We start from the raw sequence: 21,811 nt of genomic DNA, 5'->3' as shown, positions 1-21,811 counted from the left end.
GTGTTGGCAATATTTTTTGTTAACCATTATAATAGGTGCGTCGTGGTATCTCATCATGGCTTAAATTTTATTTCCTTAATGGCTAATGATGTTGAATATCTATCTCTTCATGTGCTTATTTGCCATCAATATCTTATTTGGTGACTTGTCTGTTCATTTCTTTTGCCTGTTTTGTAACTGGATTGTTTGTTTCTGTATTGTTGCATTTAGAGTGTCCTTCATGTTTCTGAATACAAGGCCTTTGCCAGATGCACGATTTGTAAATATATTCTCTTAGTCTATGGCTTGTCTTCATTCTTTTACAGTCTTTTGCAGCACGAAAGTCTATGTGGATTGTGTTTTTGTGTCATGCATGTCTCAGAGCTCCTTGCCTAGCCCTAATGATGGATACTGAGGACTCTGCTGAACTTTCAAACTCTTCATATTCTACTTTTAGTGAGTTGTACATGTGGGAAGAAAGGAAGTTTTTTTTTGGCTTGTTGACGTGGATGACATTTCTTACCAGGCCTAATAAGGGTCCAAGAGGTGAGCAACTGCAAACAGGGTTGATAAATTGCTCCAAAGAGGAAATGTTAATGGAATCACTCTTATTTATGATGGCAAAGAGGGGACTTGGGGGTTATTTAATCAGTGTGTCCTGATCCTGTCTGTGAAGAACTATGCGGAGAATGATGATGGCCAGCTGTTCCTCAGACCCAGCGAGGACTGAGTGAGGACAAATGGCTCAAACAGCGGCCTCTGGTTTTAGTCTTAGGGAAGCATTTGCAGGCAACAGGACGTTAGGCACTGCATGCCAGTGATCTAAACAGTCTCTAAAGGCAGAGAGGGAACCTAGATGCAGGTTAAGAACATTACCGTGGGGGGATGCGACAGGCGACAGCCCTCTCGTCCTAATTTATTGTGACTGAAAATACTCAGTTTCTTATTCTTAGCACCCATGCCGCTGCTTGATTCTTTTCCCAAGCAAATTATACTCTTTTTCTTTTTATCTGTGGGAATTTCATTTGGTTTCTGCTTTCTTTTGTGTATTTAAACGACTGTTGTGGATATAGATTAGACTTCTGTTATTTAAAAAATAGAACTTATTTAATGTCAGATGACTACTAAATTTCAATACATTTCTACTTTTTAATTTAGAGGATGGAAAAGTGTATTATCCCATTTAAAAAAATTAATGATGACTTGTTGAGCAAAGGATTTTATTGCATGAGAGATTACTACGACATGTATTTTGTTTGATTTAATTTCCTTCATCTGATTCTTTTCTACCAATCTAGATATTTTTTTCACTGAAAGGATAAAATCGACCAAGAATATTTCACTTATGATTGTAACCCTTCAGTATTACCACAGAGAATTTTATTTTATTTTTCCTGCAGAAGAGCATGCTCTTACAGTGCTATGCAAGCTGCCCATTTAAAACTATCATTGCTTGGCACCTATGCCCTAGTGACAGTTTGACCAACATGTGAGCAGGCACAGTGCCATCCTGACAGATGGGCGTGAGTGTAGGCAGCCAAGAAACCATGTATCTGCATCTAGTGTATTTGTTAAGGGCAGGATTCCCAGTCGGGGCTGTTCAAACGTCTGTCCATCCTGAGCTTTTACGCCTGTGGATGAAGGGATGTCATCATTAATCTCAGCTTCTGACTGAGAGTCCATGGGACAGGAGCTTCTGGGCTCTTACAGGAGTAGGCAGTTGGGGACAATCAGGATAATTTCTCTCTCCTTCATCACAGGACTACTTAATCTTTCCCCCTTTCTCCTAGCCAACTAGGTTTGCAGTGAGTACAAACCTGTTCAGACATTGTCCCGCTACTTCTAGAACATGGGTGACTTTGTTTGTTGTCTAGAGTGCACAGCTTTGTCAGTCATTTAATATTTATGGTTTGGACAGTGAGGTATATAATTGGAGTTAGGTAGATCTGAATTCAGATATTGACTGATATGTGACATTAGGGCAACCTAATTTTACCATCAAATCAAGGCAAAACTACCTGTTTTATAGGGTAGTTGTGAGAATTAACTGTGAAATATGTACACTAGTCACTTGATAAAATATCTGCCTCACAGTCAGTGTTCAATAAATGTTTATTATCATTTTAACATCCCTGTTTTTCTCTGGAGAGTTATCTGAAACAGATAATCTTTTTTAAAAATATGTTTTTATTGATTTCAAAGAGAGGAAGGGAGAGGGAGAGAGAGAAACATCAGTGATGAGAGAGAATCATGGATCCACTGCCTCCTGCACACCCCCTACTGGGAATTCAGCCCGCAATCTGGGCATGTGTCCTGACCGGGAATCGAACTGGTGACCTCCTGGTGCATGGGATGATGCTCAACCAACTGAGCCACACTGCCTGGGCCAGATAATCTTTTTCAAAAAACCCATTTTCCATCATTCTTGAAATCCACATACTAGATATTATCACATTATCTAGTCTACAATGGAATATCTCCAATGACAGGGAACTCCACCTCTGGAGTTTTTCAGCCACGGACTAGTGACATTTTAGACACCGTGTCAACGGAGACAGAACTTCCACTTGAAAAGAGGACTGTTTAGTGTTCAGATATTGCTACTGAGAAGGCTCTCATGGGGTGGATGACCGCACATGACCAGAGGAGGGTTGTGTCAGTGTCTAGAGGCAGAGATTCCCTTGGGAGGAGGAGAGGAGTTTTAAGAAACGCCAGGCGAGCCCAGTCTCTGGCGTTGGATGAAGTCACAAGCATTTGGAGATGAGCTCCTGCATTTTCACCCTGGGCCCTTGTAATCGACACCGAGCTTCAACTGGACATTGCCTGTGTAGGGTGGTATGATTTCTTCAGTGCGCATGCTTTCTCTTCTGATTTGGGAACAAGACTCGCATCTTATCACCAGCTGTTGTTGCTTTAAAGGGGGCTCTGCCCTGGTCGCAGATTCTCCATGAGCCTGGGCTCTTCCCAGCAGATTGGCTGGGATTCCAGAAGAAGCTTCCTGAGAGTGACTGATTCTCAGAAGTCACATCACATCACTTCCCCTAGACTCTCTTGGTTGAAGTAGACAGCCTGCCTGGACTCAAGGGTAGAAAACAGATCTCATGTCTTTATGGGAGGTGTGTCAAAAAATTTCTGGCCATTAAACAAATCACCACAAATTATATACCACAGTGTATCTATCCATTCTGTTGTAGGTGAGTGAATAGTTCCTAATTTGTAGCCCTTATGAATAGTGCTGCTGGAATCATTCTTGTTCCTATCTCTGGGTTCATGTGTGTTCATTTTAGCTGGGTTTCCAGCTAAGAGTGGAATTGCTGGCATGTATGTGTATCTTTAGCTTTAATAGATAGATACTGCCGAACAGTTTTCCAGAGTGGTCATACCAGTTATTACCAGCAAAGTGTGCGAGTGCCAGCTCCTCTGCCGCCTTGCCTCCACTTGGTACTGTTGGTTAAACATTAAATAGTTTTACAACCTTTCATTCTGTGGTTGTGTGGAAGATCTCAGTGTGGCTTTAATTGGCATTTCGCTGATAACTAGTGATTTGAGCACCTTTTCATATACCCATTAGCCATTTGGATATCCTATGTTGTGAAGTGCTTGTCAGATCTCTCCTCCCCCCTTTTAAAAATCCTCACCCAATGACATGCTTTAATTGATTTTAGAGTAAGAGGAAGGGGGGCGGGGAGAGAAACATCCATTGGCTGCCTCTGTACATGCAGAATGTACCATATGAGCCCCCACCAGGGATGGAGCCCACAACCCAGGCCTGTGCCCTGACTGGGAATCAACCCACGACTTTTTGGTCTGCAGACGATGCCCAACCAGCTGAGCCACACAGGTCAAGGCTTCCCATTTGCTAACAAGTTGGGTTATCTCTTTCCTTATTGAAATGTTGTTTTTTTAATACATATGTATAATAGGTCTCTTTATTTTATACTAGAGGCCCAGTGCACGAAATTCATGCACTGGTAGGGACCCTAGCTGCTACCGGCTGCCAGCCAGGGCCTCCCTCCCTTCCCCCGGCGCCTGCTGCCACCTCCACCCCCGGCCGGGGCCTCCTTCCCTTCCCTCGGCCGGCCCCGCCCCCTGGTCATACTACTGGACAACTCCCAGTCGAGGGGGCAGTTGGCATACTACGCTTTTATTATATAGGATAGATACAAATGTTTTACACAGGGTTCTTTCCTTGCACTTTTTCATTTAAATATATCTTGGAGACCATTCCATATGTATCGAAGGAGCCTGGAATATCTTGTACTAGAAAGCAAGGAGAATACCTGAGACTGTTGGGGTCATGTCACAAGGACACAGTGTCCAACGTGAAGGCCTTCTGTTGCCGAGTCAAAGGCAGAGAGAAAGGAGCAGGCCTGGTGGTCAGAAGCCAGCATGGCCGTGATAGACCATGTCCTCCAGGTGAACGGAAACAGCCTAGCTGCTGCAGACAAGGTTCCTCCAGTGCATGATCAAGGGAGACAAAGCTGGAATGAAACCAAGGTCGCTGGGCCACTCACCAGATACTTGGCTGAAACGAGTGACTGCTGCTTCCTTGCCAATTACAGCTTCATCGTCCTTCTAGTCTCCCTTCCCTTAGAGAAAGTTTTTTGAGATACCCAAACATAAAATGCTGCCCCTTTCTGACAGCATCCAGCTTAGAGAAAGCCCTCCTTCCCTGAATCCTCCCCAAATTACCCAACTAGCCCAAATCCCAACGAGCCGCGGTTTGCTGCTCTGTTGACTAATGAGTTTGCTGACCACGGCTATCGTCGATTCACTTACTGAGCTGTACCAGTGGTCCCTATGGTGTTTGTTCTCCCAACTTGTGTGACTACAGATGTGTTCTCGGTGGTCTTTGGTTGGAGGGCTTTGCCACCAGAGAGGACAATTTGGGCAACAACAACCATTTACAGGGGAACAGGTTAAGTGACAATATAGGAACACAGCAAAATTCAAAATGTAGGAAGTTTTACAGAACAAATGACTAGGGGAGGGAAAAAAAAAAAAGAGATAGGTGGCATTTGTTGAATAAAAAGATTCAGAGTGCCCGGCTGGCATGGCTCAGGGGTTGAGCGTTGACCTATGAACCAGGAGGTCATGGCTCAATTCCTGGTCAGGGCACATGCCTGGGTTGCTGGCTCGATCCCCAGTGTGGGGCATGCAGGAGGCAGCTGATCAATGATTCTCTCTCATCATTGATGTTTCTATCTCTCTCTCCCTCTTCCTTCCTCTCTGAAATCAATAAAAATATATTTAAAAAATATGTTAAAAAAAAAAAAGATTCAAAGACACATCAGCCAGATGCAGTGACTAAAAATCAACTATAAGAAGACATTTTTTGAGACAATTAAGATTTGAACATATTTTATTAGATATTAAGGAATTAGTAATTTTGTTAGGTGTGACAGTGATATATGGTGGTTACATTTTTTACAAGTACCTGTTAGAAGTGTTTACATTACATATGAAATGATGTGATGTCTGGGGTTTGGTTGTAGACTGGGGTTTACAGAAGAAACAGATGGCCATGTGTTGATTACTAATTGTTGAAACTAGGTGATGTGTACATGGGAGTTTATTATATCATTTGCCCACTTTATTATATATTTAAAAACTCTAATAAGAATTTTTTAAAAGCTATTTGTATTTCTTTTTCTGTGAGTTTGCCTCTCCATGTCACGTTTCATTTTTCTTTGGTTTTTCCTTATAATGAAGGATTTTTAAGTACTAAGAAAATTAGCCTCTTGTCATATTTTGTAGATGTTTAGTATTTTTTAGTTTGTTTATAGTATTTTTTATCTGGAGAATTTTTATTTTGTCAAATTTAGCAATTTTCCTTATGTCTTGAGTGTTTTATTTTGTGTGTTGCTCAGAAAAAACTTGTCTCAGATTCTGAAAAGTTCTTTTGTTTTCATCAAGGATTTTTTAATGACCGCAGTACACTTCAGATAATACTTTGGTTACTTGGTAATCCCAATTTCCTTTTAAGTAGTTAGAAATATTCTCCCTTTGAGCCTGCTGCAAGAATATATAAGGAGAAATGTTTCTCAGTAGTTATCTCATATAGACTTAATAGTGAACACCCAGGGAAATAATTGCAAAAAAAGTTTGGTAGGTAATTTTGCTCCCAAATGGGAGAACTAATGGGAAATCTATCATTTACAAAACTGTCAAAATATGCTAAATGTTATGTAAGAACATTAACAATATAGTGCAGAATTTGTAATTTTAGGAAGTGTTTGCTTTCCATAAAGAAGCATTCTTTTCAGCTTTTTCCTTTTAGGGCCTGTGAGGAGACCAGCGCCACTTCCCTTTGCTGTTTGCATGTGTGTCTGTCTCTGTCTCTGTCTGTCTGTCTCTTTCTTTTGTAGGTGCATTTTATTTCTTCTTTTGCAGCGTACAGCTTCCTCAAACCATCAACCACCAGGGTATCTGATGAGGAAAGAGTGAGTATTGCAGTAATTTTTTAGGATACAGGTTGGCTGGTTCCCCAGAATCTGTAAGAAGAAGAAACGTTTGAGTGTTTTCACAGCCTCAAGTCAGAGGATAATGTGGTGATGCTCTCATCTTGGTTAGATGATGCTTTCCGATGCAGGTGGGCTGCTCTCCTGGACCTGTGGGAAAACATGTTTAACTTCGCAGAGAACGGGGCAGGGCATTTTCATGAGGCTTCCCACAGCAGGGAGGGAGTGCGCCAGGGCTCAGAGCTGCCTTCTGAGGGAGGGCCACCTCGTTGGACCTGCTCCCCTCTTGCATGTGGGATGCTTGGCATAGGCAGAGCAGGAAGTGCCTACTTTCTAAAATCGGGGGGCGGGGGATCGATGAAGCAGTGCCTGCTTCATGGTTGGTTCCTGGAGACCTGTTAGGACTCCAGGGATGGATCGCCCACCCACTGCATCAAAACTCAGAAAGGGAGGTGAACGGGATCCTTCCATTTGGGGAAGTGGTGGCAGTGAGGGATCTGGGCTTGTGTGTGAAATGGTACCACACTGCGTGTTCTCGCTAAAAATCAGTTCTGTGGTTAGTGTTCCTCTTGTAGATATCACTTAGAGGAATGAGATTGAGGATGTATATTTGATACTGTAGTTTAAAATTTTTTTTCACTATACCAAACAATTTAATGTAACCCTAATCACTTTCCTAATACAAGTGAAAATAATAATGGCTAGGAAGAAATTTTTCTGCTCCGAAGATACTTCCTTTTTCAGAGTTAGAAGCGAGAGTCTTCACCTAGTTCTTTCCAGCTTAGGTGTGAAAACATGACTCGTGTGGCAATTGCTACAAAGATTGCATCATAGTTTGAGTTTAGCTTAATGTTTTTACAGAATAAACGTATGGATTTATGGGATCATTATTTCAGGAGGTTCACTTCTATATTCTTATGGTTCGTTGTGTTACTCTTATTTTAAAGTTACTACAGGTACCATATAACACGAATGTCTTTCATACTTTTATTCATTGGCATGGTTCTCTGAGCAAAACCAGGGGTCTGGTTGGGTGGCCCTAACAGGAACTCACAGATCACCTTCCAGTGTCTCAGGTTTTACGTTAAACTAGAGGCCCGGTGCACGAAATCATGCACGGGTGGGGTCCCTCGGGGTGGCCTGCGTAGATTGGGCCTCAGCTCGTGCCCCCAGCCCCGCAGCCCTGCCTGGCACCACACCTTGGCCTGGTGCTGCCCCCTCACCTGCTCCACCACCCTGCCTGTGGGGCGATTGATCAGGGCCGGGCCCCCTGCCCGGCTCCCTCAGCGCCTGGGAGCTGGGCGGCGGCCCTGCCGCTGCAGATGGTCGCTGTCTACGGGGTGATCAGTCGGGGCCGCCCCCCTTCTGACTCCCTCAGTGCCTGGGAGCCAGGCGGCGGCCCCCCCCCACCCCTACTGCTGCTGGTCGCCGCCTGTTGGGTGATCGGGCCCGCTTGCACCCGCCTTGCCCTGGCGCTGCCTGCTCACCTGCTCCACCATCCCGCCACTGTCCCGCTCTCATCGGGTCCCATCGGGGCCCACAGTGCCTCCACTGCCGCCTGCTGCCAGCGCCGCATCACCGACGCCTGCCATGTTCCGTGCCACCCCCTGGTGGTCAGCACACGTCATAGCGGGTGGTTGAACTCCCAGTCTCTCGGTGGAACGACTGCCCGAGGGGACAGTTTGCATATTAGCTTTTATTATATAGGAGGATGGTGTTGGTAATAAGTATATTTTATATTCTTGTGGATATCTTTATTGTCCTGCCATTTTGTGTGGACAAAATGAAGTGAATATGTGAAGACCCTTTATATTATTGGGAAGTGGCTAGGTAAACTCAAGATTCAATATTTTATTTTTCAGATGATCTCTTAGCACTAATCAAATGCATTGATCAACTTCTGATTAGCTGGCTCATTTGTAAGAGAATTGTCTTTAGATGTATTACTTTCAAATTGTTCCTGATATAATTTAGCAAAATAGGTGCTGAAGTTCTTTGTTGACTATCTCTTGTTTGATTTTATTCTTTAACTTACTGTAGTTTGGCAGGAAGCCATTTACACCAAACTATGTAATTACTTCTTAATCCCAAATAAGTTTGAAATACAAATGAGGATTTCGGCTTCGGATGCAGTAGGATAAGAAAAGGGCATTTTTTTTTTTGACTTCTCTTGTGTCATTCATTCACTAATTTATATATTTTACCAACTTCTAAAATGAACTGGAGGCGGCTTTTATTAAAATTATCGAATCCGGTAGAGTTGTAGGTAATAGAGCCGTTCCATTGGAGGGAAGGACTTAATGAAGAAAGGCAGATGTACCTGAACCTAGGTCAGGGCGTGGCCCAGTCTGGCCTCCGCCCCTGTGCAGCACTAAAGCGTCCAGCCGCTGCGGCCCTTGGGGAGCAGGGCCTTATTTCACGTTCCGCTGGTGATGATGCTGGATGGCCATGGCTCAGAAGCACTGTCTCAGATGATGGGTAGTCACGTAATAGAGTTTATACGTCTGCTCTGCACTTTGTGGCAGTGATTGAAAAAGAGAAAACAGGAGGTTCATAGCTCTTAATATCTTAAAAACTTACATCACTGGAAGAGGCACTTTTTCCCCACCATGAAACTACCAGAGTTTGATTTTGTAGATCCCTGCAACTGCTCACGGTCTTGAACAAATAGTTTTATCAAGGATTCAGAAACATCCTTCACCTGAAGGGCTTTTTATTGATCCTTGTGTGAGGTGGACAGCATAGTATGAAATTATAACTGTGTGATGGTGTTTCTGTATGAAGCTAGAGTAGATTCCTGAGTCCAAATGTTGCATTTCATTCATATTTGTATTTCCAGCCCCTCACACAGTTTTGGCACATATTTCAGAGGTGATTTATAAGTGCTTTTGGAATAAATGAGTTCAAATATTTAATTTCCTGGTGAACTAAATTGCCATAAAGATAGAGCTGAGGAAATCTAGAGTAAGAAATGATTAGCATGTTTCCTGGACCATCTGTCACTAATATCAATTGTTTCTACTTGGCACTGAAGACTTGTTTTTTTTTGCGGGGGGTGGGGGGAAGGGGAAGCGTAGCTTGTGTAAAGTTAAAAGAATAAAAGAAAACCTCTTAGTTTATTCTGTAACTCTCTGTTTAGTGGTTAAAAGGAGTGGCTACATCCAAAGTTAGACTTCAGGTACTCAAAGGAAAAAAACAAAACCTTTTGCTGTTTAATTTTACACATTAAAAAAATATTTTATTGATTTTTTTTTTTTTTTTAACAGAGAGGAAGGGTTAGAAACATCCATGAGAGAGAAACATCTATCAGCTGCCTCCTGCACACCCCCTACTGGGGATGTGTCCACAACCAAGGTACATGCCCTTGACTGGAATCGAACCTGGGACCTTTCAGTGGGCAGGCCGACGCTCTATCCACTGAGCCAAACCGGTCAGGGCTAATTTTACACATTTTTTGAATTCCTACCAAGTGCAATGTATTGTAAGATAGTTCTCTTTTCAGGGAGCTTATAAATTAACAGGGAACATTATCAAATGCAATAGAGGTAAGAACAATGCTGAAACCAAAGGTCATATCTGACTGAGAAAGAGAGATATTTGGGTGCGGAAAAGATTTCAGTAAATGTAGATGGCGGAGGGCAAGAAACAGCCTTATACTGTGAAGAGTGGAGAGAAGCCTATGTTGGTACCATGTTAATGGAATGGTGAATAGTCCAGTGGTGCCAAAGGATCCTTGAGTCAGGGTGGCTACATAGTTTAAAGGCATCAGAGGAGCTTCTGACTTTCAAGAAAACTTCATGAAAATCTATGACCCTCAGAGGAACTTATGTGCATACCTATTTTAGGGAAAATGCATGACTAGGCATCCAGTGTGTGATCACTTTTATACAGCATTGTCATCTCCCAGTTTGGTTGTGAGGAATTCATAGAGCTCATTAAGTGTCCGTAGAATTGTTTGAATCATTCAAACACTTATCTCTTCAGCAGAAGATTAAAAAAATATTGTTCCAAATTTGAATCCAGGACTTGAAAAATGCCAGTTGTCTAAATACAGTACCGTATTGTGATAAATATAGCTATGGAAAATTTAAAAAATCTCTTCACAAAACTTTATTTTAATATTCATAGCAGAATATTTTTGGAACGTTATCTGAAAAAGAACCATTTTATTATCAGAGCTGACTATTAATTAGGGCATTGTTTCGGATATAAAAGTTGATCTGCCACTGAATTTCTATTTGAATATGTATAGTTCCAAGCTTGCTTTGTGTATTTAATAACTTTACCACCATAATTACTCTGTTTACAATTAGATTTTGGTGAATATGCTAATATGGAATATACCAGTGAGTGGTTCCAGCAAAGGGCGGTGTTGATTTGCATTTGGATGTGCTTTTCACTTGCATCTGAATTTCATTTCAGTGGGAAAAGAGGTGGTCGGATTATGTAGTAGATTATATGTGAGGTAAACTTTTTCTTTGCAACATCTCTGTTGGATTGGCTATCATAATAGTGGATTTTCTTTGCTCCAAGAGGGCAGAAATTACACGGAAAAATTTAATTTGGTTGAGGTTTGTGCTCTCCGATGTATTGTTTAATAGAAATCTTAAAGCAGGTCATTGGTTCATTATTAGAAGAAGCCTATAATGTACTAATGCAGTTGTTTAATTCAAATTAATATTTTAAACTCTTCAGAGAATTCACTGACTTACTGAAGCAAATGCTATGGTTATGTTATATGTCGTAGTTTTTGAGCAGGAACTTCTGGTTTCAAATAATTCTACTTTCTTCTTTTCAGAAATCACCTGAAAAGGAACAAGTAGATTGAGAAACACAGATTTCCTGCTCTCTAAAACAAGGAGATTTCTGTAACCCTGAACCAGAAAATAAGAGGGGCTGCCAAATACAGTGGAGGTCAGATAGGGGCAGGGGAGGATGCTGCAAAGGGACACTGGGGTCTGAGACACAGATCTCAGGCAAAGCTGGCAGAGTAGCCTTCTCCAAAGTCAGTGCACGACCTGAGCGGCTCGCCAGTAAGCTGAAGGAAGGAATGAATGGTGTTGGCAGGAAAGGGCCGGAAGCATCGTTATGGTGCGATGAAATGTTCTCTGAGTCCTGATCCCAGGGATTATTGCTCGGGTGTGTATACATGTGTAAAACTTACCAGTCTTGTGCACGTTTTCAGTTTATTGCCTCTCAACTGCATATTCACCTTTCTTTGTTCTGTTTGTGATACTTGAGTTAGATACTACGAACATTTTTTGCTTTTCCAGCAGTGTTAGGTTTTGTCACTAGAGGATGAGGGAGGGACACTTGCAAGGCATAGTGGGAAAGGGGCTTCCCTTTAACATTTCTTGCAGTGCTGATTTGGTGGTAATGTACTCCTTTAGTCTTTTTATTTTATTTTATTTTATTTGTCTGGGAAGCTATTTTGCCTTTAATTTTAAATGATAGCCTTGCTGGATAGAGTAGTCCTGGATTCAGGTCCTTGCTTTTCATTACTTTGAATACTTCATGCCAGTCCCTTCTGGCTTGAAGTGTTTATGTTCAGAAATCAGCTGACAGTCTCATGGGAAGTCCCTGTGGATAACGTTCTGTCTCTATTGCTGCCTTTCTTTGTCTTTAATGTTTGCCATTTTAATTATGAAGTGTCTTAGTTTGGGTCTCTTTGGGTTCATCTTGATTGGGACTCTCAGTGCTTCCTGAACTTGTGTGACTTTTTCAACTTCACCAGGTTAGGAAAGTTTTCTGTCATTATTTTTTAACCTTTTGCACTCGGATGTCGAGTGTGACTCGACACGGTTAGCATCGGTAGCAGCTCGAGAAAAAAAGCAAGCGAGTGCAAAGGGTTAAAACAGGTTTTTTATTTCTTGCTCACTTTCTTTCTGGTATCCCTATGATGCAGATGTTGTTATGTGTCATGCTGTCCCAAAGTTTCCTTATGGTATCCTCATTATTTTCAAGTTTTTTTTTTTGTTTTTTTTTTGCTGTTCAAATTGTTTTTTTCCCCCTTGTCTTCTAAATCACTGATTCGAAACTCTGCTTCATCCACTCTACTTTTAATTCCTTCCAGTATATTCTTGACTAGAGGCCTGACGCAAAAAATTCGTGCAAGAGTAGGCCTTACTTTCCCCGGCTGCCGGCATCGGCTTCCCTCTGGCACCTGGGACCCGGGCTTCCCTCTGGCCGCTGGCAGGCACTCGGGATCTGGGCTTCCCTTGCAGCCCTGGCTTCATCCAGAAGGTCGTCTGGTCTAATTAGCTTTTATTATTATAGATGTTAGGAATAGTACTCTTCAATATTATTATTCATGGTTTCTATTTCCTTGTTCATACTGTTGTGTTCCTAAGTTTCTTATAATTCTTACTCGGTTCCAAACCATGACTTTGAACTCGTTATCTGATGAATTGCTTGCCTCCCTTTCATTTAGCTCTTTTTCTGGAGATTCCTCCTGTGTTTCCTTTGGGGCCTGTTTCTTTGCTTCCCTATTTTGGGTGCCTCTTTGTTTGCTTCTCTGTATGAGGTAGCTCTGCTATGATTCCTATTCTTCGTTTGGTGGCCTTATGTAGTAGGTGTCCTGTGGGACCCAGTGCTGCAGTCTTCTTGAGCTCCAGAGCTGGATGCTTACGAATGTCCCGTGTGTGGGTTATGCGGGCCCTCCTGTTGTAATTGGGTCTTGATTGCTGTTGGCCTGTTTGTGTGTTGGATTGACCCTCAGGGTGACTGACTGTGAGGCTCAACTCTGACTACGTCACATATGTTGCTGTACAGGTGCTGACAGAACAAAACAAGACAAAGTAAAACAAAAAAAACCCACAAAAAACCATCACCACCACTGCCAACAAAAAGAATAAGGAAAAGAAAGAAAGAATAATAAAAGACAAAAGAAAAAAGAATAAAAGAAGAAAAAGTATGAAAGGAAAGAAGAAAAAAGATTAGGAAAAGAAAACTAGGAAAAAAGTATAAAAACAGAAAAAAGAAAGGAAATAGAATTAGAAAGGAAAGAGAGAAATATGAAATATTAAGGAAAAAAGAGAAGAAAAAAACAATAGCAAAAAAGAATAACAAAAAGAAAAAAGTAAAAAAATAAAAAGAAGAGAAAAAAGTGAAGCTTGTTGAATCCTGTTCTGTTGCTGTCGAAAGCTGCCACTTGGTTTAAAGGTTCCTGGCCTCGGGGCTACCTGTCTGCAGCTGCCTCTGCCCAGCTTGGCTGCACCGGGAAAAACCTCAGTGACTTCTTCACATTCATGTGGAATGGACCGAATTGTCAGGGAGGTTTTCACCGAGGCAGCAAGTTAGTTTCAATACTCATCAATAAATATATTTTTCTTCCTTTTTTTTGCAGAGGTGCTGGTAATTTAGGACCTACATTGAACCACTTCATATGAACTTTGTACTTAGTTTACTTGCATTGGTATAAGGTCTCGAACACTGTGGGTCTCTTGAGGGGGGAGGGGGACTGGATAATCTGGAAAAAGGTGGATTCCTACTTTATATCTTATACCATTGTAAGTGTAGACAGATCAGATTTTTACTAGCAAAATATGAAACCATAAGACAACTAAAAGAAAACATGGGAGATACTTGAAAAAAGTAATTTGACTGGGTGAGGTCTAAGGATGATGTATAATCCAAAAACTCAAAATTAGCAGTATTGAAAGACAAATAATTTGGGAAGACTATTCGCAATACAAAGGGCTAATTTTTAAAATACAATGTATAAGAGGTGCCTCTAAATTAAAAAGCAAAATGCTGCCCGTAGTTCACAGGAAATGAATTACAGCTTTTACTTGGGGGGCGGGGGGTGTCTTTTCTTTCTTCCTTTTTTTGTTTGTGTGCATCGACAAGCTCATGGAATATGAAAAGATTTCTAGTTTTGATCCCCTTGGTGATTGTTAATTATAAGAACAGTATTTTTTTAATGTTATAACCATAAACTACCAATACAGAAAACCTTATCAAACAAATATAGATTTAATGAATTATAAGGTATTCTTATAATTACCGCCCACATCAAGAAATAGAACTTTGCCAGCCATGTTCCTCATCCTACTCAACTTTCTTATGCTTTTCCAATGTAGCTTCTATCTTTTATGGTAGTCATTTCCTTTTCTTTATAATCTTATCACTCAAATGTGCATCCCTAAACACTGTAGCTTAGATTTGCCTGATTTAATTTTGTTTTGCATGTTATTTTTAAGCCTTTTAAAATGTAGTGTTTTGTTTTTTTTTCCCTGCATCTCTTCTTTTTTTTTTCCCGTTAGTGAAGAAATGGGATTCTGTGTATTGTAAGATTTCCACAGTTAGGGTTGTGCAGATTGCTTTTCTGTGTTACCGTTTATCATGTTGTTCTGTTCTCTTCAGACCTTGTGAATTGGTAGGCTTGATCAGATCCAGGGCTTATTTATTTTTTATTTATTTTTTGGCAAGATTGTTTCATGGGTAGTGGTGTGTGCTTTTATCAGGAGGCATATAATGCCTGGTTATCTATTATATTTTGATGCTTGTAGCTGTTAAGGCTCAATGTGTAGATCCATTAATTCATTAAGAGGGAGGAATGGTGTTAACTTAAACCATTCTTAGTCATTTATTAGCTGAAATTTTTCTGTAAGAAGAAATTTCTCATCTTCTATGGGTTACCCGATGGTGCAGTTTATATTTACCACTTTTCAAAATTGAGTGGTTTTCTATTATTCTTTAGAGGTGACTGCTTAGAGTTTCTTACTGTTATGAACTCCTGGATTGACCCATTTTATATGTCTTCAGCCATTGTGGTGGTATCTTTATTGACGCAGATTGGCCCATCTTTGGTCAGTGGGAACATCTTTTAAGCTGACTCCTTAGACGTATTTGACATAATGCTAGTAGTTTTTGATAGCTTCCTTGACATCTAGAAACTACAGGTGTTCCAAGTCTATCTTGTGTATTTACAACTCCAGACCTGGAGTCAGTCCTTTCTTCAACCTGGTTTCTTTTAATAAGAATTGGTACTAGTATTTCAAGAATACAATTTATGTACCAGGGATGCGCTCATTGCTACTGGGTTTGTTTTCAAGCTTTTTTGTGAATGGGGTTAGGAAATACAAAGGTGTGTGTGTGTGTGTGTGTGTGTGTGTGTGTGTGTGTGTGTGGTTTTTGTAAAAGATAAGATACCTTCTGAATTAAGAATATTTCCAAATACACAGCATTTTAACCTTTTTTGTCTTTCATCTGTATTCTTCCATTTTTGAATCTTGATTTTTAAGGATCCAAGGGGATGGTAGAATTCAAATATCACATAATTACTCATTTGCATTATTCCACATTTGTGCATACAATAGCCTTAGTTAACAAAAGCAAGTATCACCACAATATGATTACTGGATAATTACTTTTTTGCATATGTTCTCTTGATTTTTCATAGTTGTGCTATATCTGAATTGTCAGAACATATAGCCATTATGTATTCTATTCTTTCCTTTATTGCCTTTGTTGGTTCTACAAGTAAATATCTATTTACTGCTCACTGTCAGTTCTTACGTTAGTCATTTTGGATATGTGATGCTTGTTCTCTAGTAGGTTCTGATTCCCTTTTTCCATTTTGATAACACTTTGAAGTCTTTATAGTTGAAATTTAACTGAGTATAAAATCTTTGGCTTATGTTTTCTATCTTCAAGTCTTAAATACGTTACTTTTCCCCCCTGGCATAAAGTGTTGCTGTCAGTGATGACAATCTGATTTTATTTTCCATATAAAATATCCTTTTTTTTTTTTTGGCCTTGGTGCTCAGAGAATATTTTCTTTTACTATTAAGTTCAGTAATTTTATTAAGTTGTGTCTTAGTGTTGGTTATCCTGGGTTGAATTTTGTTAAGTGTGTGGTGTGACCTTTCTTTTTTATCTTTTTTTTTTTTTAAGTACAGAAAAATTGTTCCCTTTCCCCTTGTGTTAATTGTCTTGTGTTTTCAATCTCTGTACTGTGCTCTTATCACATTGGTATTGACCTTTATAAACTTATTGCATTATGATAAAGTGTGCATACTAATTGGATGCACCTTTCCCCTTAACTTCATAGAGCATTTTTTGTGTGTGTTTAATAGCGTTTTTAGTTATAGATATTAGATCACTGGAACTTTAAACTAAATATTTTCTTGGAAGTAATTGAATAGATCTTTTTTTCCCTTCTTTTTCTTTTTGGTTAATCCTCACCTGAGGATATTTTCCCATTGATTCTTAGGGAGAGGGAAAGACAGAGAGAAATATTGATGTGAGAGAAATACATCAATTGGTTGCCTTCTGCATGAGCCCTGTCCAGGGTCAGGGCTGGGGAAGAGCCTGCAACCAAGGTACATGCCCTTGACTGGAATTGAACCCTGGAACCTTTGGTCCACAGTCTGATGCTTTATCCACTGAGCCAAACTGGCCAGGGTGCATAGCTCATTTTATTTATTGTTTTTTTCTCCAAAATTAAGGGATAATCCAAGAGGATTATAAATTAGGACATGTTCTTTAAGTTTTAGAGTTAATAAGAATTTGAATAGTACCTGTAATGCACAGAAGCTTTCCTTAGTGGGAATTGTTTGGACACTTCTGGGAGTATAATCCTAAATGTTGCTTTGTTTTATATTTTAGTGAAAATGCCTCGTGTAAAAGCAGCTCAAGCTAGAAGACAGGGCCCTGCAAAGAGACGTCTTGCCGAACAGTTTGCAGCTGGGGAGGTAATCACCGACTTGGCAAAAAAGGAATGGAAACTAGGATTACCCATTGGCCAAGGTGGCTTTGGTTGTATATATCTTGGTAGGTGTATGACTACTTCTAATGAATTGTCAAGCCAAAGATTTATGTGCTTTCATATCAAAATAGTTTCTCAGTTATGAGCTATTACAGGAAGTTTTTAATAATCTACAGTCAACTTAATACATGATTAGGCAAAAATGCATCTATGGCAGGAATGGAAGAGAAGATGGTTGACTTAGTCACAATAGAAAGAGTATAAAGTATCTAATATTGTCATTAGTGAGCACCGTGGCTTTGGATTTTTAAGGATTCCATATAATCTTAACTTTTTTGAGATGCAAAGAAATTGATGTACATTTTTTCTCCTACCTCCACCCTATTAGGATTGACTCCCTCTGTTTTGGTTTAATTTGGCAATTTTCAGATCTTAACAGTTGTATGTTTTTATTTTCTTCCTATACAACCCTAATAAGTTATAATTGTGGAATTAGGAGAATGATCTAGAAATTCATATTAGTCCTGATTTAATGTACTGTTATTTAGCATATTTACCTTGAAATTTGGGGGGACCTACTGTGGAACCCTGAGATTCTGTAGGTTAACTAAATTGTTGATTTAAAAAATATTTTACCTGACTACTTCTAAAGTTGTCTGCTTCACCAAGAATATTATAGTGATACAACACACTTCATGTTTGCTTTTGATATTTCTAACGTTTCTGTGTTCTTATTCTACCTCTAATCTCGATTGAGCTAGTCCATCATTTAATTATTTAATTTCTGCCTGGAGGTTTATAAAACTTTGCTTTTAGTAGTGGAACCCCTTTTCTCTTTGACGGAATGTCTTTCTCAGAATACTAATGTTGTAGTCTAGATTAGCATCACATGGAAACCTGATTGAACTGCCAGTTCTCAGGTTCCACCCAGACCTGCCAATCAGAAACTAGAGGGCCCATGCATACTGAAGCTCGAGAGCCCCTGACAGAGATAAAAGAGCAGCTGTATCTCCTCCAGGACTCACGGGCTGAAGTGGGCTAGCCGGTCTCTGGGGGGATGGTCATGAAACAGCTTAAAAACCACTGCTTTACTATATTTCATAAATATGAGTCCTCTAGGTCAGAGGGAAATAGGTGTTGATTCTTTAGTTTTGTTCAGAGCCAAACCCATCCCAGTGAACTAGGCTATCTCTGACTTAAGGTGAAAATCCTTGTAAACCATGAAAGACTAGAGGCTTTTTCAGTCAGGTATATATTGTTTGACCTTGTAACTTAGAGCTGATAGATTATTAGGCCGTCTCTCGACAGAATGTGTGGGTTAGGACATCCCATAGTAGGAATGGGAGCTTGTCTTTAGCAAGCTGGTTCTTAATTTTCCATTAGTTACTTTGCTTTAGTAACCTTTGGCAAATATGGAACTTGCTTTTGCATGTGTGCTAGCTATTTTGTTCGTATTTATATTTATCATCAGAAAGTGCCACTTAATAGTAAGTATTTTTCAGATTTGATGGTTTGAAAGATTTCTGTGACACAACTTCACTGTTATAGGCCTGGATTGATCACTCTGGAGAAGGGTTTGCCTTAATGCTGCCTCCAGCTTATCTCTCCATAACTGCTCTACCGAAGATCATCAGCAATTTCTGCTCATGAGTTAAACAAGTTGCTTTTGAATTTTCTTTGGGTGTCTTCTGCAGGACTTGGTACTGTTTATCTTTTACACATAGAAATTGCTTCCATCGTCTTCATGACAACGTACCTTCCCCTCTGGCCTTCCTCCTCCCTCTCGATGTGCTTAGTCATCCTCCAGCTTTCCTTCTTCGGCTCACCTTTCTTTTTCTAATGTTTTTTTATTTTTTATTTTATTGATTTCAGAGACGAAGGGAGAGGGAGAGAGAGAAACATCAATGATGAGAGAAAAATCATTGATCGGCTGCCTCCTGCACACACTACTGGGGATAGAGCCTGCAACCCAGGCTTGTGCCCTTGGCTGGAATTGAACCCGGGACCCTTCAGTCTGCAAGCCAACGCTCTATCCACTGAGCCAAAGCGGCTAGGGCTGTGGCTCACCTTTCCTCTGCATATTCTCTCTGAGGGATCTCTTCCAGTCTCTCGGCTTCTCTGACTGTCTCTACTGTTGATTACGAAATCAGAGTCTGATCTTGCCAGTCCTCTTCTCAAAAGCTTTTCTCTGTAGCCTAGGACTTGACCCCGACAGTGCAGGCCCATAGCCAGTGGCCTACAAAGGGATCTCTACACCCCTCGAGGCAGACATTCTCAAGTGTTCCTGCACTAATACCCCTGGTACCTCCTCTAGTTCTATCGCTTTACCTGAGTGACTCCTCAGGTCCCTTCATTTCTCTCTACCTTGGCTGCCACTACCTTATTAGTGGAGGTCATTTTCATGTCTCGTCTTCATTTCTCTCTACCTTGGCTGCCACTACCTTATTAGTGGAGGTCATTTTCATGTCTCACTGTAGCAATGAATCCTCTGCTCAGTCTTGTCCCCTTGCATCTCCTTGTTCACATTGGGGCTTAAGTGACCCAGACTGCTAATCAGATCATATGACCTTCCATTTAAATGTGTTTTAATGTCTCCCTGGTGCCCTTAGGATAAAGTGACAAAGTTTTGAGAATGGCATAGAAGACCCTTCATACAGTCTGGTTCCAAAGTAACTTTCTTCATCCCTTTTATCCTCAAAAGCTATGCTTCAGCTATAACGTTGCCTTTTGCCTCTTGGTTTTTGTATGTGACGCTTCTTTTGTTTAGATTTTCCAAAGCTGAGTTTAGGGTAGGTGCTATCTTTTTATGGTCCCCCTGTGTCCTGTGTTCATCCTTTCATAGTACATCCCATGCTGTGTTGAAATTATTTTTCCTCCTTCCAGATTAAACATAGGTTTTTTGTTGTTTCGTTGTGTTAATCCTCACCAGAGGATATTTTTTCCATTGATTTTTTTTTTTTTTTTTTAGAGAGTGGGGGTGGGGGGACAGATATCAATGTGAGAGAGCCACATGAATTGGTTGCCTTCTGAACACACCTGATCAGGGCTGGGGATCAAACCTGCAACCCAGGTACATGCCCTTGACCCAGGAATTGCACCCACAATTCTTTTGTGCGTGGGATGGTGCTCTAACCATTTAGCACACCAGCCAGGGTTAAACATGTGCTTCTTGACGATGGGACAGCTCTTACGGCGTTCTTAGTGCCTGGCATATTTTGCAATACATATTGTTGGAATGAATTATTGAGCTTCTTTTCCTCTTTTCCTTCATTTGAATTGTACAGTATTATTAGTATACTAGCCTCATTTTAATATTTTGTGTACTAATTGCGCTTTATTACTAATTCAGGATTTAAGTGACATTCCTTGGCTATTCCTTCTACTCATTAGCCAGTTTTATGACTTGGTGTTTCATCTTTAGACTGAAGTGTTCTAGCTGCTTCCCAGCTGGTGGGGAGTTTCTTGGTTTCATGTTGCCTGTCCCTCCTGTCTCTTCACCTGCTGACGTGAGAACGCCTTAGGGCTCAGTCCTAGGATTTCTTCTTTTCTTTCTACGCTCATTTCCCGGGGAGCTCTGCCAGCTTCATGGGCTTGGAGTGAATAGGTTGATGACTCTCATTTATTTTTAACTTGCATCACTCTTCTGAAACTAAGATTTGTACAGGGTGGAGCAAACGTTGGTTTACAATGAGTATGTAAGACAGTTTATTTTTGTATTATCACTTATTAATTATTGTATTAATTCCATGCAAGCAGTGTAAACCTACTTTTACCCTACCCTGTATATCCACTGCCTATTTAACATCTGAACCTGGATATTTAATAAGCATCTCAAACTTTATAGACACCCCACTGCACCAGCTTCTCCTGCGGTTTTCTCCATCTTAGGAAGTAGCAGCTTCCTCTTTCCAGTTGCTCAGGCCAAAAGCCAGGAGTCATCCTTACCTCTTTTCTTCCACTTAACCTCCATATCTAAATCCTGTTGGCTCTTCTTTGAAAATATGTCCACAATCTGACCACTTCTCTCCACCTTATCTGCTGCCACTCTGGTTCAGGCACCGTCATCCCTCACCCGGAGTACTGAGCTCCTTGCCCTCTACTCTCCCTTCTCCACCAGCATCCTGCAGAATTCTCTACAAGGCAAAGTCTGACCTTGCCAGTCCTCTTTTCCAAACGCCCAGTGGCTTTCATTCATAGAGGGACAGCTTTATGGCACCAATCAAGCTCCTTGTGTGTGTTCCTGCTGCTTTCCACTCACTTATTCTTCTCCGGCTCCTTTGGCCTCTCTACTTTACTCTGACATGTCAGGGGCTCCCACATCAGGGCCAGGTGCTGGTTGGCCTGGAATGGTTCCACCCAGACATTTCCATGGCTCATTCCCTCACTGCGTTCAGACCACTGCTCCAGGGACACCCTGTCAGTGAGGTTTTTCTTACTATCTTGCAACACCGCCTTCCTTCCTTTCCTACTTAATTTTCCCCTATAGCACTTATTACCATCAACCATAATCCTATATAATAAAAGGCTAATATGCAAATCAATCCAATGGCGGACGATTGGTTGTTGTGACATGCACTGACCACCAGGGGGCAGACGCTCAACTCAGGAGCTGCCCCCTGGTTATTGCGCTCCCACAGGGGGAGCGCCCCTCAGTCAGAAG

General features: G+C 40.9%; 1 protein-coding gene across 3 annotated transcripts in view; it reads left to right on the top strand.

Moving 5' to 3' along the window:
* Window positions 1–21,811, top strand: part of VRK1 (VRK serine/threonine kinase 1) — a 59,061-nt gene that overhangs the window by 4,820 nt on the left and 32,430 nt on the right. For all 3 annotated transcript variants that reach the window (XM_079768761.1, XM_079768759.1, XM_079768760.1), the window contains exon 2: window positions 17,052–17,216. In XM_079768761.1, coding sequence (XP_079624887.1) covers window positions 17,057–17,216 — 160 coding nt within the window. In that variant the 5' untranslated portion in view covers window positions 17,052–17,056. The remainder of the gene's footprint in view (window positions 1–17,051; window positions 17,217–21,811) is intronic.

This window comes from Cnephaeus nilssonii, assembly GCF_951640355.1.
Source record: "Cnephaeus nilssonii genome assembly, chromosome: 4".
NCBI lineage: Eukaryota > Metazoa > Chordata > Mammalia > Chiroptera > Vespertilionidae > Cnephaeus > Cnephaeus nilssonii.
Note: the sequence above shows the minus strand (reverse complement) of the source record. Positions and strands in the feature narration are given on the sequence as shown.